At 39.3% G+C, this 17325-nt stretch overlaps 1 protein-coding gene across 2 annotated transcripts in view; it reads right to left on the bottom strand.

The window, feature by feature from the left end:
- EIF3H (eukaryotic translation initiation factor 3 subunit H) overlaps window positions 1-17325 on the bottom strand; it is a 75016-nt gene that overhangs the window by 42621 nt on the left and 15070 nt on the right. For both annotated transcript variants that reach the window (XM_015856222.3, XM_085537036.1), the window contains exon 2: window positions 14993-15149. In XM_015856222.3, the coding sequence (XP_015711708.1) occupies window positions 14993-15149 (157 nt within the window). The remainder of the gene's footprint in view (window positions 1-14992; window positions 15150-17325) is intronic.

Genomic DNA, 17325 nt, shown 5'->3' with positions numbered 1-17325 from the left:
AACAGATGCAGATCAAAAAAGCAGAGCAACTAAATAGTATGTCTGGGATAAAAATACACATAAATCACACCAAAAAACTTTGTCCATCTTGAATATTGGACCTTCCGCTTCTGCCTTACAGCGTGAGCTGAGCTGTTGACTATTAAGAAGCCAAAGAAAAACTACCTTCTCCTGTGAGGCAAAAGCAGCTGAACAGAATGATTAAAACCAATTATCAGTCTTGGCAAGTCCACCATTATTTTAAAGGCAAGTCCTGTTTACTTTTTTCTTCTCCAACGCTGAGGAAAAAAAATGTGTTTTGCTTACTGAGCAAATGGCTCATACCAGCTTCCTTTCAGCACTTCTCACTCTCCAGTGTCTCAGAAATAGAAGAAAATCATTACTAGCAAAAACCAGTACGTGTATTAAGGAAATTACACTGGGGGGTGGGGGGCAGAAGAGTGAGTCCAGTTTTTATCCGTGTCTACTTCAAACCAAAATATAAGTTGTCACAGTTCCAAACATTCTGAAGCACTTTTCTATCTTAAGAATTACTATTCTCAGTTGCATTTCTAAAGATAGCACTTTATACATACTATAAAGGACGGAGCCTGTAGCACAGTCTCCATACACTATAGGTTTAATTTTCATATTCCAGCACCTCTCCAGATGAATACCCCACCCCATATATCCTTTCCTGCTGCACAGTAACGTCTACTCACTCCTGTCTTTATAATCAGTATAGATATGGAAGAATTCTATACAAACGTGGTTAGAGCAATTAAAAAGATAGCTCTGATTGTTTTATTCCTAATGTGAAAAAGGCTGAGCAGGAATTTACTAACTGCAAAAGTTTTCTTTGGACCACAGAGGTGCACTCATATGCTGAAGTAGCACTGCCATGATTTAATGTGTATAAGGTCTAGCAGAGACAAAGCCATGGCTTCCCATCAGCAGCACCTCACACTGCCAGACCTCCAGCGCCAGAAGAGAAATCAGGCACAACAGCACTGCTTCATCATTTCTCAATATGGCAAAAACAACGGAGAGAAGCCATGTAATAATCTGAGATACCTGTGCGTTCAGAAGTAGAGAAATAAGTCCAAAGATTCAAAATATTTTCATGTCAGAACTCCACTCTCCAGCATCTAAAGCAGATGGACAAGTTACAGTGCTTTAAATTCAGACCTAAAGGAGCACTTGGTTTCCCTTTCCAACAGTTCCCTTCATCTGCCACCTGGAAGACCACAGTTCAAAGGACCAGGGGAAAAAGGTACAGACAACGAACCCACACAACTGAAGAGATGGAGGAATAAGAAAGAGCAAGGGTAAGTTCCTGCCTTTTGTTTAGGGAAATGAGATGTTAGGCATCCCAAAATTACCAAGAGCTTCACACATTTCTCCCACAACTACCCAGGCATCCCAAAGAAGTTACTTAAAATCTTCTATGCATCAGTTTCTTTAACTGTAAACTAGTGATAGTTTACCTCACAGAGAGGTTATGAGGCAATTAACTGATCATAAAGTGTGCCAAGATCCTCAAGTGAAAGGTGCTATGCAAGTGCAGGGTATTAATCTCACACTCCAGGTACAAATCATTCTCTTATCCCACCTTATACCTAGCGCTGGCAGCTTTACAACCATTTAAACTCCCTACTACACAGGTTGGCGAGGTGCCCTGCAGCAGACATCTTAGACACAGTGCACTTTTGTGGTTCAGCTACCTACACCTTCCTGCATAAAGGAGGGCATTTGGTTCAAGCGATGTGCAGCTTCAGGTTGTATGCGCAAACACGCAGCCTGCGAGCTTCATACAGACATCAGGTTTTTGGCAGCAGAACCAGGAGATCCATGAAACTTCTGTCAGCTGCATGTAATGGATATGCTGCCAGATACCATCTAACTCGCATAAAAGCTGCAGCATAGGGGGAGCGAAAGGATCACTAGCCATCTTTGTAAGTGTAGCTTTTAATTGCATACTTTTAAAACTGTCCATTGGGTCTATAACCAGTTTTAACACTTAGACTTCATTCATCGTGATGTTTTTTAAACAGCGTATTAGCTGAAGACTTCCTTCTAAATTAATGAAAATCTTGAGCTGGGAACAGGCAAAAAGATTAATCTGTTACCAAGAGCAAGTAGGATGAGAAGACAGATCTATGAGAAGAGAGATCTAAGCATTTTTTTTTCTTGTAAATGTATATATTAAAGTGCTTTTTAAAAAACATGAAGGGAAAGCAAAGAAAGCCCACCAGGAGCATGCTTGCATCACAGAGCACATGCAGGGAGCCTCACGCGGGACCAGAACGCCTACTGCCTTAAGTCAAAGCCCTGCGGCTTCACTTGTTTGTTTCAGCCGCTTGTAAGGGACACAGCTGCAGCAAGCAACACCAAGACATGCTATGGATGCCCATGCTACCCCCAGATGCAGCCTGGTGCACCATGTGAACTCCTTCATTTGCTCACAGCAAGTCTGAGACATTACGATGCTCTCCACGGCGCAAAGCAGATGTGTCCCAGCTGAAAGTCAGCTGCCACTCCACTTTCAGAGCACAAGTTTTGTTCAACAGGTGCTTTGTGCTGAGGTGGACAAGCTGAATATCTTCCTCATACCAATGTCTGATTTGAGTCATGTCTTGAGTTTTTTGTACTGGGTCAGATTGAAATTGTAGTGAAAAGGAACACTAAAAAGTGGACAACTCTGTACTTCAAGTTGTGATCAAAGCACCAAGTAGCCTAATAAAATCCAGGTGGCTCCAGCCTATCATCCACCGTACTCATTACTTCAATTGGTCCATTTATTTGATTTCCAGGTGTCAACAAAAGGAGGCTTGCTGCCAATTCCTTCATTTCTGGCTCTGCTTAAGTATCTGGTGTCTTTTGATAAGAAGGTCTTATTAAAATAAAAAAAAATAATAAAAATACTTTTTAAAATAAGTCAGGCCTTTTCCACAGTTGGCAAAACCACAGAAACCAGCGTGGTTTTGTATTATTCACCATCTACATACGTCTAAGCTAATTACAAGAAGCACCAAATGACTCATGTTTGCCATAGCTTTTTTTTTTTTTTTTAATCAAGTTTGTCCTGCAAAGTACAAAAAAATTTAAAGGAAACTGTAAGAGAATTTATTTGCAAGATTGAATTTAGAAGAGTCAATACTCATAACAAATTCTCAGAGTTTTTACTTTTCAGAGAAATATGAAAACACACAGAGAAAAGGATTTAAACTTTGCTCTCTATGCATCCAAATGCATCAATTTTTTCACTTGGAACAATACTATAAGAGAAGCGGTGGGATGATTTAGTCCAATGGAGCAGTGTAAGTAACAGGAACCCTTTTCTCAAATACCACTTTGAAAATTGAAAGAAAATGCTCAAAATTCTACATTTGAGAATAGAGGGACTTTTTGCTTTTAATTCTACATAATCGTATCAAAGTAGAATTTTACTAAGAACTCCCTCATCCCTCACCCTACAATTCATTATTTCAATTAGCGTAATGCTTTACACCCCTTCTGTGCCATTTCAGTCTCTGACCCATTTCATGATTTCACTTCAAACAGAGCAACAGGTAACATTTTTGCAAAAGAGATCAGCCTTAGAAGACTCACATTTTCTAAGTCTTCTGTCCTTCTAGAATTCTAAATGCCCCATTTAGCCATCAATAGAACTGAGATCTCATTTTAATAAATACACAGGTACAGAAAGGCCAACACTCCTCATGGAGACTGGGCCATCTCAACTGGTAGGGGTTTCCTCAACAGTTTGAGCACGTGTTTGTACAATGGGTAGGACGTCCAGAGCCAGCTGATGCCTCCAGGGACAGCAAGGCATAAATCACAGCCTGCTTCCCAGCTGGACAGCTGCATGGCTTTCAGAATGGCAGCACTAACCTTGCTCCAGTTTACATCTGAACGCATCTCTTCACTCCCACTCCTCAGCACTTCTCTTACCTTCAACAGTTGATGCCTATCAAAAAACCATCATACTTGTCCCCAAGTCTAGTTTCTATAAGTCCATCAACCCCTAAATGAACCTGAGCCATCTTCTTTCATCTGGTTTTCCATCACAGCATACCACCAAATTATTTTACAAAACACTGTATTCTCCTCACAAGCAATAAATCTATGGAAAAAAATAACAGAAAAAAAACACCAGAACATATATGCATACACACACACTTTGAGAGAGGCATTTCAGCCCTATTTTGTTTATAAATTATTCTATCTGTTCCTGAGGAGAACTGTGGCACTTGGTCTGGCTCCTGAATACTTGGTGCTGTGACCGTATCTTCCTTGCACATGATGGAAGCAGTGTAACCAGACTGCAATGCATCAAGCCTAGAAAATCATTCCCGTTACGATGACAGAAGAAAAAACAAATGAAATCTTGCCCTTGTAGCTTTCATTACTCCGCGCAGGACTGAGGAATATGTTTTTCCAGCTAGGGGAAACACTTGGCTCTGAGGACGAAGGCCTTCAGAATTTTATGAGCAAAGATCTCCATTTTTAAGCGTGCTTGTTGTTTCGCTGTACAAGGAAGGCTTTCCAGCCTCTGTGTGTACCAGGAGTGGCACCCAGTGTCCAAACTGCATCCTTACAACATCATCTTCGATTTCCTTTTCCAACCATCTTCCCTCACTCCTTTCTCCCCGACTGCAGCCACAGAAAATCAGCAGCTCTGTGAAACGTGCGGCTTTCACCATCAGGCTCACCAAGTAAAGCAGCCTGCACGAAGCTTTTGCCAAACTGTTTTTAATCAAGACTGCAGAGATGAATCAAATTTTAAACTATTTAATATAGAGAACAACTATCAAGACTGGTAAAATTATTTAATTAAGCTACGCAGCTACAGATTTGAACTCGGAATAAAATCAACATTTGCATATACCACGGCCTTTCAAGTGCACTCAACAACTGACTTAACAGCCACAAGCTGATTCATTCCTGGTCGCTGTTAGTGCTTTAATAGCTCCAACCAATTTTATTAAATATGGCTTGTGAAGGCAGAACTAAAAAATCACCCAAGGAATTGCAAAAAAATATATATTTTCACGTGTTGCAGCTATGCGGGATTTTTAAAGACAACCTGTTGTGCTTGGCTAAAAACACTGACTATAAATGAGCGTGACAAACCCAGCAAGTAAAGTCCTTTTGTTTCCTCCCAAATCGATCAGAGGGTTAAGGTTTAGGTTTAAAAAGAGACTCAACACCTGGGTCTGGCTATTAAGAAAAGCTTTCCCCCAACCTGCTGAGACAGCCCTGATTTCTACTGTTGTTCCTTCACCGACACAAACAGTTGAGAGTTAGAGATGCTGGATTAGGATAAAACATTTATCTATAAGAATGATTATCCTAAAGCGTTAAACAGCTGTCACTTTATCAGCAGGTAAGATCGCAGTATATAAATCACTAAAAAGTCAAGATTTTTTTTGCACAAAACATAATGGAAAAACCCATTTCCAGCTACGTGTGGAAGTTTAATTGCAAGTACCATTCAGGAATCCTGCCAGACTTCAGCTGGCCAGTTTCTCTCTGTCACTAACATTAAATTCTAAAACACACAAGTGTGCCACCACCTCTCCTCTCAAGCAAGGAAGCTCAGCACTGCCCATCTCACTACCTGCCCTGCATGTGCAAGTTGGAGGCACATTTACCAGCACCTCGTCGGAACCCCAACGCCTTGCAGCTGAGTGCAATTCTGAGCTCATGTGAACTAAGATTAGATCTCAGTTATAGTGCAAATGTATCCAAACCAGCTTTTCCCTCTAAGCCAAAAGGCATTAAATTGGCACGATTTAACAGTTTAATCAAGACCTCCAAAATCCCGGAGTTCAGTGTCTGTTCTGCCTCCCTAACTTACCCCTCTAATTTCTCTCCAGTTTAAATGTTATATCTCAGAGCTTTTATGCCGCACAGATGATTTATTTATATACACACACAGAAGAGAGCATTCAAATCTGCTGCATTATTTCCACGTCAAGATTTATTTTGTTCTAAGGAGACTTCCACTTGCAAAACCACGCACATATTGCACAGCAAATATATCTGTCTCTGTCAGGTGCCTAATATGGCCAGGGAAACCATTTTGATTATTCTGGGCCCGTTTACACATTGTCCTACAAAACAATAAGATAGAGCAGCAAGAAACTAGCAATTAAGAGAGTCTGAATGCACATCGGGAATCACTAAAATCCACACTAGCCAAGTCAGGAACAATATGACTGATGAATAGGCCATATTATATTAGGATTGTTAGCAAGTATTAAAAAATTATCCTTCGCAGATGTCCCTTATGACCTAAATATATTGCACAAAAACATGCCTTTTTTCACCACCCCCCCGAAAGTTTTCAGAAATCTTTTCATTTCTGTTATTGAATAAAGCTCCACAGTGCCGCATGTTGGCTATAAATATCTGCCTCGAGGATTTATCATACCAAACCTACAAGGAAAAAAAAGTATGAATATTTTACTAGAGAATCAACAATCTCTTTTAATGTGTATTTTTCTACTGCATTAATTTATGCTGAACCCAAGCATATAATTCAATAAAGGAAATCAAACTGTGTGTTCAGCAAACAGTGAAACAAAAAAAGCTGCGTACTACAGAAACTTCTCAACCAATACACCACAAACCAAAATAAAGCAAACATCCTTTAGTTAGATGGCTAAGAACAACCCTATCTCCCATAAATACATTGGGAAGACAAGGCTGATGAGAAATTAAAAGCATTTAAATTGATATAAACTACTCCTTCTGCAGCTGTGCACACCTAGACCATCCTCAGCACAGTTTTAAACAGGTTTGTACTTCCTTAGTTCTGCCATTATTAAGATTCTATACACTGCACCTAAGCTCTACTGAAGATTTTTCTCCTTTCTATCAAAGATGAATATTTATCTAAAAAATCATTTAAGTTGAGCAAGCTTTGTGAATTGATTGCTCATCCCTTCAGCTCCACTGCTTCAATAGGTTTGCTGTTAGCAAAAATGGATTTCAACCACCTCTACTGCTTAAGTATTCAAGATTCAGTACCGAGCCCTGGGCCAGTAACACAGCTCAGTCCATTAACAAAATAAACACTATACACTAATATGGCACGACTTGGGTTTAATGCCTATTATACCTTGACAACATACAAATTTCTTCTAGAACAGAAGAGCACTACTTAATTTTCCAGGTTATGCAGTTGCGAGAAAACCATAATATTACTAAGCAAGAAACAAATCATCCGATGCCATTTCGTGCTCACTAAAACATCCCAAATGATCTTTAAAAAGCTGTGATAATTGTGTTGCACTGTAAGACATAATGTATATTCCTCGGAATAGTAAAGCTCACATAAGAAGCTGTTACTCTAACAGCCCCCCACCTGCAGGGCTACATGTCGTTTCCATGCACACGTCTTTACCATTTGGAGCAACTGTCAGACTATAAAAATCTGTTCCATGACCTACATGCAACTCCTGCAAAAAAATTTGCTGTTCAGTGTTCTTAATTTTTTAAAACTACGCCCAAGACAATACAGTCACGTTCACTACAAAGCATCAATAGTGTTTTAGGTGACATCTTAAGCACTGCTATCTGGTCACTGCTTTCTGTCACAAAAAAAAATATATGTGAGAGGGGAGATAATACAAACAAAAAAAAAAGATTGATTTTTTTTTTTTAATTTACCACTACTTTTTATTTCAACCAATTCTTAACACTTTTAACTCATGTTTATTGCTCTGAGTTGTTGTTCAGCAGAGCTATCTCCGTTCCCTTTACTCTGCCTCTTTGAATAAGACCCCAGCACATGGGGTTTACACAGTTCGCTGTACTTTCCTTCAGCTCCCTCAAGTTTATTGCAGCATTCTTCGGGGAAGGAAACGGCTAAATACTTGCATTAGCAGAAAAGGAAAGGGGAGGGGGAGAATGGAAACGAGTAAGAAGGTGTTAAAGGATCATTCTCCTTCTTTTGGTGCAGACACACTAGAAGTGTTACCAAAAGAACAAATGAGCTGAGAGTCATAGCAAGCTGAAGGCATGGGGGAACACGGGGACCACGAAAGATAAAAAATAATAACAAAAAGAAAAATCAAATAAAAAAGAAAAATCAGTCTCTTAAGCAAGGACATGCTGGAGACCACAACAAAACACACACAAAGTAGAGATAGTGATCCAAACAGAATGGAAATTTCCATTGCTGCAGCATGTTGTCTAGGACTGAAGACTCATCGTGAAAGATGAAAAAGCAAGTTTTATTGCAGTGGACACCACTGTCTTCACGTGGTCTGGGTTTCCTTCTGAAAGCAGCTCATCTGCCAGGCACAGAGGTAGCCTAAAGCTCCTTAGTGCTCGCCTAACTTTTGGGCACCCCAGAAGGCACCTACCTCAGTGTGACAGCTGAGCACAGGCCTGTCTACCAGGACGACTATTGTATGTTACAGCATTTGCCTGAAGAAAAACTGTTTTCTTAACAAACAAATGGCTGTATCCAGACTTCGACCGAATTGTGGTACAGAAAGACTCAAATGCTCAGTAAAAGATAGAGCACATCTGCAAGAAAGGCTGCACATTTCACTGTTGCCATATGTTCTCACTAACATCTTTTCATAAATGAATCTACTGAAACTGTACTAAAACAGCTGTAAGGTTTACTTGACACTCTGCATTCGGTACAAACGAGCACATTAGCTATTGCTTACCACAGGTTAGTGATAAAATATAAACAGGGAGATCATTTCTGTGTGATTTTAAGTGTGGAAGAATATACAGCATTTCCACATTAAGCTTTCATATCCCCCAAACAGAACAAATACAAATGAGGTGAAGTTGTAATAAGCAAATAACCTCAAGATTCTGTGTAACTCACCAAAAAGGAACTGTGAAAACCCTTAAGAGTACTCAGGGAAAAAAAAAAAAAAAAAAAAAGTAATTTTTTTTCATCTCTAATAACCATTAAGCGTAAGACTTCATAATTCCAAATGACTATCATAAAATTCATAGACTACTATGTGAAAACAAGTAACATATTAAAATCTAAATCGCTTTGTGTATTTCTTCTTATTCTCCTCTGTACACTTCAAGTCAGAGTTCAACACGTTGCATTTGCAAGAAACAAACTCCCAGGTTTTCTGTAGTTTTTTATTTAACCTGAAGAAAATAAAGAAACTGAGCCTTCATGTTACTGATTACATAAAAAATAATGTGCTTCTGCAAGCCTTATAGAATAGTAAATACCCATCTAGCAAGCTGAACAATTGTATATCATGGTTATAAACAAGGAATAGAGCTGAGACGGAAAACAAACCATGAAGGAAAAATCTTCTGGCTTCAGGTTCAGCACTTGCAGGCAGTGAGTACCTGAACGTCAGGGCAGCACGGTGCAGTGCTCAGCCCACTGCATGCAGCCACGCTACCTGCACAGCTGCTCCCTCTCTCACCTCCTCTTTAGGACTATTAAATGAGCATTCTGAGGTACAGTTTTCAGTGAATTTCAGCATAACTAGGAGAAAAAGTTTATTAGATATGGTAATAACATCCACTGCATGGGTGGCTTATAGAAATCAAACAAACGGACCGAATTACTGGAATCTGGGCAGACGTAAGCATTTCATCTTTAAAATTACTCCAAGAAAAATGTCACAAAGAACATTTTCTTTGAGTAAGATAAAAGGCGTTCCAGCATTCTTGTGTTTGATGCAAATTGCCCCGTCTCCTGCAGCACATCTTAACAGATGCGGATTTAAATACTATTTTAATACGTCTGTGCTTAAAAGAGCACAAAGATTTCTCTGTTTTGATTCAAATTGAGACGCCGAAAAGGATTTATCTACCCCTGCAAAGTACTATTTCTACAGCAAGAAGGAATCCACTTCACAACCCAGAAACGCTACAAGTGAAGGTATTTAGTAACAAGAAAAAGCACAGAATACGCAGTCGTATATATATACATATATACGTATATATATATACATATATACAGTTGTTAAACTGACACAGCCCGCCGCATAAACCGACATCCGTGTCTCGGCACAAACGCTGCCTCCCCTGTAAGCGACCCGCGTGTGGATCGAGAATGGGAGAGGAGAATCAGCGGGCGGCTGGAGGGACCCCAGCACGGGACGGGGCTCCCGGCCGCCATGCGCGGGGTGACGGCGCCCCCTGGCGGCGCCCCGACCGGGAGAGCAACGGCTGAGCCCGGCTTCACACACAGCCTGAGAACCTGGGGAAGGCAAGACTCTGTGCGCTGTGACGCTGGGAAATACAAACTCAAGGACCTATAACTCAAACACAGCAGCTCACACGCTTAGCTGCAAGAGATTTAACATCCAGAACGACTCCTCCACAACAGGACAGGAACCTGAACAGACAACATTCTCACTGCAGTAGGCACCAATTCAGGTACGCACAGCCAGTGTGTTGCTTCTTAAATTCGCTTCTCTCCAGCACACTCCTTCCAGCCGTGCGGAGCCCCCGCTGGGTCACACAACCACTGTAGGTAAGGCTGAGCAGTACCAACTGCTGCTGCCACTGTCTGCTTCAAACCCTGCAAAACCACCACGTGGGACATATGTGTTGCTCCACATGCCCCTGTATTTGAGGCTAAACTGCAGCCACACACATAGCAAACAGTGCAACTAAACGCTCGCCGTGTTATTTTAAGTATTACTGACAGCACGGCTAAATGCAGCCTACACATAGTAGACACACAAACGCAAGAATCCTTAGACGGTTCTTTTCTGAGAGCTGACAAACAAAATTAACCTTGAAGCGAGGAAGTAAAATTCACAGTAGTGAAGACATCACCTTTCCATCTGTAGTATCTCACAGGGAACCTGATGAAAACTCCATAGAGCTGTAAGAAAACTGTAACATTCTAGAACTTTTCCTTTTTAACATATAATTACGCACTTGTCTCAAAGTTGCTATTGGCACAACTACCATAGCACTTAATCTATTATCTCAGCTCTGAAAGTAAGGTAGTAAAAACATCTCAGCTTGAAATAAAGTGTCTCAAAATTCATCATGAATTTCAAAATGTACATTACGTCATTTTTTCTCTTCTATGTTATTCATTATGTAGCTTTTCTTCCTATTTAAAGGAAATGTATATTCCTTGCATGGAAAGTGAGAGCTAACTGAAGTGAGAACGGAATACAACACATCCCTTACAGACGCAATTTGTAGTCAAGAATAATACATATTCTCTTCCTTAAATATTAATGCCATGCCTTACATCTTCTTTGTAAACGTTAACTGAAAGAAAAACGAAGCGCAGACCAAAGCTTTGAAGAGCCCTAAAGCGAAAGCAATTCTCAGCAAACTAATCTCACAAAACAAAGACGTGTGCGGGTACCGCATCGTTTCACAGGAGGAAAGTTTTCACTAAGAAATCCTCAGAGCAGAAATCATTCGATTCAACCCCGTTCAGGGAAAATCTGGAGGATGCCACATGAAAGTACCTCCTCAAACTTAAGAGATGTCTGTTTTGAGAAATCATTTCAATACTTTGGAGCGTTTAAGCACACTGAGAATAAAGAAATAAAGCTATTTGAAAGTAAGAGCCTGAACAGGAGTCTGGAGAGCAGCCCTAAAATCAAAGCCCGAGCTGAGGCATATTTTGCTGAAGACTCAACAACATACACCAGTCGGGCAATTTTCCTCCATTAGTTCACACATCATCAACTAAACTTCACCTACAGCTTTCGAGCACAGATTGCTGGGCTGAAAGTCTCCCTGGAAAATATTGTGCTGCAGCAGCCCATTGTAGGTGTTTAAGACTTCCCTGACAGGAAAATCTTACAAAAAAAAAACCCATACTTTGTAAAAAGAATCTCAGGAAGATGACACTGCGAGAGAAACTCTCTGAGATGAAAAACACCTGTGGATTCATAAATGTTAGACAACCCGCCCAGATATATAAGAAGAATTACTTGAAGCTCAACAAAAAGAAGACGTCTCTTTTCTGTAGTTTCTAGAAATAGTCCAAAGAATCACCTCACACCAAAAAAAAACAAGCAGTGACCTTTGTTTTTAAATTGACAGCTTTGTTTTTGAAAGAATTGCATGGAGGCAAACAGTCCAAATTCACTATTAGTTCAGATATTAGCAATAAGAAGCAGAACGTCACCTTTTTAGATAAAAGCCTATTTGAAGTAACGGTTGTTGCTAACAACACTTAGAAATCCATCTTTATCCGACTGATTCTCAAACATCACTGAAGTACCTATTTCAAGTTTAAGTTAAGGGCATTTTCCTAGCACCCTCAAAAACGTGCTTTGTATCAGATCTCCTCATTTTAAAAACAAATCATTAGCTTTCATGTCTCTTGCCAAGTACTCAACAATTTGTTTGCTGAAATATCACCCTCCTATACATAAACTTCATTCTCTTAACAATAATCGCCTCAAGACCAAAAGGTAAATGAGTATTTTACACGTGACCCACTCCTAATGTTCCTGCAAGACGATACAGAAGAAATTATTTTTGGTGCATTCATCCAGTTCTCATCATAACAGATGAGGTGTTTGGGAACAGGTAACTGCAGCATCATTGCTCCCCTCTCAGGAGGAGGTCAGCTGGGGTAATGTGGCCCCTCCAACCTGTGCAGTAGTCCCCGCATTAACACACAATCATGAATGGCCAAAGTCAGCAGGATATTGGCAGACCAAGGCTGGGCTCAATGATCTCTAGAGGCCCCCTGCAACCTCCACAATTCTATGATTCTGTGAAATGTACTTTGCAGGCCCAGAAACTTACACTGTCAATACAATCGTTTCTATTCCAGTATCTTAAATAAAGGAAAAGAGAAACATCTGAAGACATACAGAGAAAGCTAGAGGAAAAGCCAATACAACATGAGTCAGATCAAAGAGAACAGAGTTCAGTATCTTCCCAGATGACGGAAGTACTGACGCACAGAGATACTTTTTCTTTCCCTCGGTATCTCTGGGTCTGAATTTGGGTAGACACATAAAACCAGTGGTACTGATTTATACAAGCCTTGAGAAGAAGAAGGTGCTTGTTCACTTTGGATTTTAACATGGTGAATGTTAAGGTTCTAGCAAATAACAATAGATCTCTCTGCTTAAATAGCTGCATCTAAAAGAAAACATCTTTTGAAAATCTGGCACAATAGCTGCATAGAGAAGCACAGCTCCAGGGAAAACAAACAAGACACATTTGCAAAACATCTTTGTTTTCCACATTGAGGAGATGGAAGACAGTTCTGCTCTGAGGGTAAAAAGTAATTTAATACTCAGCTCACTACCACAAGAGACATTTCGGTTCGGTTTTCACCTTCCCTAGCCTCCACCACATTGGTCAAAGAGCTTAAAAGACTCAAAGTAAAGGTAATGCAGAGTGAACAAGAACAGCGTGTGAATGGTTTTGCCTGCTTAACTATTTTTCCAAGAAGGCAGAGAACCTCTCTGTATGTAGTTCAGCATGGGAAAGGTCCACTGATGCGGTTGCCAATTCCCTACTGCTGTTAGGCACGTATCAGTTACGCTAATACACACGCCACCTATGCTGGTTCAAGTTTGTTCTTCCCTCTGTAGCCCTAGAACAGAAGGTTGACAAGCTAAGGCATCCTGGTAAGGGAAGCTCCACAAGCATTGCCTTTTGCACCTTACTTGATACCAGGATAAGTGCCTGCTTGCTGAGAAGAAAAGAAGAAAAACTGACAAGAGTTCTTGGAATGAAGTTTCTTACAAGCAGGAACAGCTGAACCTTGCAATAAGATCACAGACTTGCAGCTTCAATGCAGTCGTCATAGTGAGATAAATCCATCTCAGAAACTAAGAATGTTATTTCACTGCTTGCTTGTCTATTGGCTGCACAGAAAAAAACTCAGCCTCTTTGTACAGCAAAAACTGAAGCACAGGCTCCAATTAAAAATGTAGCTTACTCTAATCCTTTGAAGAGCTACAGAAGAGAAATAATATTTAAAACATATCTGAGGCTTTCACAAAATACAGCTCTGACTCTGGTACCGTATTACTGTAGGACAATTAACATTCCCTTGTTTCGCTATTCTTAAAATCGTGAATGGTATGATACCACAACAAAAGCAATAAACAGCTAAGAAACCTTACCAAGCTGCACAGCCTTAAAACAATCTCTGTTTTAAAGGCAGTTCAAGGTTCTTTTGTAATAGGATATTAATTTAATAATATCTAATCTTATTATAAAGAAAAATGAGTTTACGCTTAAACATTACTTAATCTTGCTCAAACTGAATTAGCAAAATTAGATAGAATCAAGCTTCCAACCACAACTCCTTTGATTATATTGCCTCTTCAGTTACTCTTGAAGTCAAATTGCTCGTCTCTAAAACCTAACAAAGGAGCCGTTCTACCAGCATCGCTAAACGTATACATACACACAATACACAGATCAGAATTGTCAACCTTTATAATTTGCTTTACAGATTTCATAATTCTGTGTCAACTATTATAATTAATATTAACAATAAAAAATAAATAACAAATAAAACCTGCTAGGCCAGCAAGGAAGCACCTAGACAGATGTAAACCTCTGATGCTAATGTTGCTTAGTTGGAGCAGCAAAAAATCATGCAGATTCCAGGTTAACTAGTGGCTCTTAAACTTCCAAAGCTTTGCCCTCCAGGCTTTCTGTAAGCACTTAATGCATATAAAGAAATCCACAGGGAGGCAATATGCATGCTTGACTACATACATACATACACACGTATATACAAATTTTAGTCTTTTTGTGAAATGGCTACAGGAATTATACACTGGAAATGGATGTAATTTTCAAAGAGACAGTCTTAGTCTACACTGTGCGTACATACATTATAGTATTTATCCCTGTAACTTCCCGTATGCTGCAGCTGGATATGCAAGATGTCATTTTAAGTAGAGCAGTTACGCCTCAAATCAAAACAAAAGCATTCTCCAATCACACAGAAGCTACTAGTTGTGGTGAATAAATCCCTTTTTTGCACATATGGATGGTTTTTTTTAATCACAAGTTTTGCAAAAATTGTAATCATTACCTTCATCAAAGTCTGCATCATCTTCTGTATGCTGAGGGAACGGGAAACAATTTGTTATTTCAAGTCTGTCATCCACCACAAGACCCAGCAGCACTCCTTGGACCACTTCATTCCCCTGTCCTTCTTCTTGGTAATGTTTGATGATCTTTAACACGACCTAAAACACAAAGACAAGAAAATCATAAGATGGAATCATTTTTTTCTCCACCAATTTTAAAATTCCAAATATATGATTTTAACTGTTGTATAAACTAGAGCTGCAAACCAAGTGAGCTACTTATAAGAATACCAGCACCTTCAAGGCAAGTGAAACAACAGCCGCTCTTAAATAACTGGGGAATTGAAAAGACCACTAAATGAACAGTCAACATGCAGTTCTAAACCATTTTTCTGAAACACCCTCCTACAAACAAACCAACCAACCAACCCATAAATCAATATTTCATTTTAATGTTATCTTCTTGATCTAATTGTTATTAGTTCTCTCTTGATAGAAACATTACCAAAACATCTTGAAAGGACTTATGAAGAAACCAATAGGAATTTATTATTTTAAAGGCAGAAGATGCATCAATTAGAATTCAGAAGATGTACTAACATTTAACATTGCACCTTATTGCAATTTTACTTCCAATAGTCAAGCAATTTGTATTTTGTGAGCGATGTACTTCAAGGAGTAATGAAAGCTTAAAAGGAGCACAAATTCCTTCAATTTTTATTATATTTCTCACTTCCTTTCCTAAATTTGGGTTCTACAACAAATGATTCTCATAAAGCAATACAAAAAGAAAATGGAACAGTACAAACAACCGTCACTCATAAATAGCTACATGGTAGAAATGCTACTTTAATCCACCAGAAATTTCTGACACAAATAAAATGTTGTTTAATAATAAGAATTGAAACATGACAGGATACACTAACCACAGAAATAGACCTTAAAATCTTATTCTTGGTCCATCACATGTGGATTTTATTTCACTAAATCCCAATCCACCCGAGCAAAATGCACCAGAAAATGTCTGACAGCGTGTTGTTCTTACACTACTGCTACAATATACTCACTGGTATATCCCCCAGTATAACAGATTTCAGCTCAACCACTTGAGGGTTGTTTAAGCTTATATTTAAATATCAATAAGATAGATCTTTTCCTAGCTTGTCCTTATATATTTGTTCTTAACCTTCTCCTTGGTTGGTTAGCATAGCTACATCACAACTTCAAAAACACTCTTACTGAATTAAAGAGCTGCAGTATAGATTAAATGGAAGAAAAACGTGCTTTGAAAAAAGTATTATAAATAGATTTCCTTCATGGGGAAGAACTGCAAGCAAAGAAGAATTTTGCAACACTTGAAGTGCAGCAAACAAGAGCTAGACCGTATCGATCCACCAAATATCTTCTATCACACAGCCAACATATAAGTAACACTCAGCTGTCATTTTGTTAAACGTAACGTTTACTGTATGTTTGCCATAAACTCGGTCTTTTGCACATAAATTCATAAAAAATAATTCAGGACTGGGCTCACTACAGCATACCACACGCTCTCTATTTACTGCACAACTATTCTCAATATACAGTCCTATAAGCCTTTTTTTTTTTTCCCCAGCATTTTTCTCCTCATTTGCTATAGAGATCTCTGTGTATATTGACTGTCCCCGCTACGACGATTCCCATTTTCCCACTGACTCCAATCCAAAAGCTCTTCTGATATTAGTCAGTTTTATTACAGCATTTCTAATAGTATTTGCTCACAGAAAACATCAGCAAACAAAAAGAGCACTGGCTGTCACAGAGTACTAATATTTTTCAGGAAGATAAAACAAGGTATATTCAAATGCTATTCGACTACTTCAAAGCACAACAAAGTTGTTACTGAAGTCAGCAATTTTCTATCTCCAACCTGAAGATCACAGCAGCTATTATCCAGGGAGACACAGACCACAATTTAGGCTCACCCACAAGATTGTTTTCTAAAGGAGTTTGAGTAAAGTAGTGAACAAGTAGCTCACGAACTCGCTTCTTTCAATTTCACACCCATTAACAAGCTGCAGAAGTTACAGTTTATGACTGCACTGGAAAATACATTAGCTACCGAAATCATTTATGAAACGATAAATGAAGGAGTCTGAGAAATGTACCTGATGACACATCAGCCCTGTTTTCATTTTGTTCTTTGTTCTGGAGAGTTTCATTTAGTGCACAGCACACATGCCTATAGTGGAGCAGGCTCTTCAACTAGGATTTAAAAGCTTGCCAACAAAATACCGTATGACCAGTACAGACACATGCATTAAAATCTTTACTTCAATATTAAGAACAGACCTTC

This window comes from Coturnix japonica, chromosome 2, assembly GCF_054131305.1.
Source record: "Coturnix japonica strain WE chromosome 2, WE-NBRP24, whole genome shotgun sequence".
NCBI lineage: Eukaryota > Metazoa > Chordata > Aves > Galliformes > Phasianidae > Coturnix > Coturnix japonica.
Note: the sequence above shows the minus strand (reverse complement) of the source record. Positions and strands in the feature narration are given on the sequence as shown.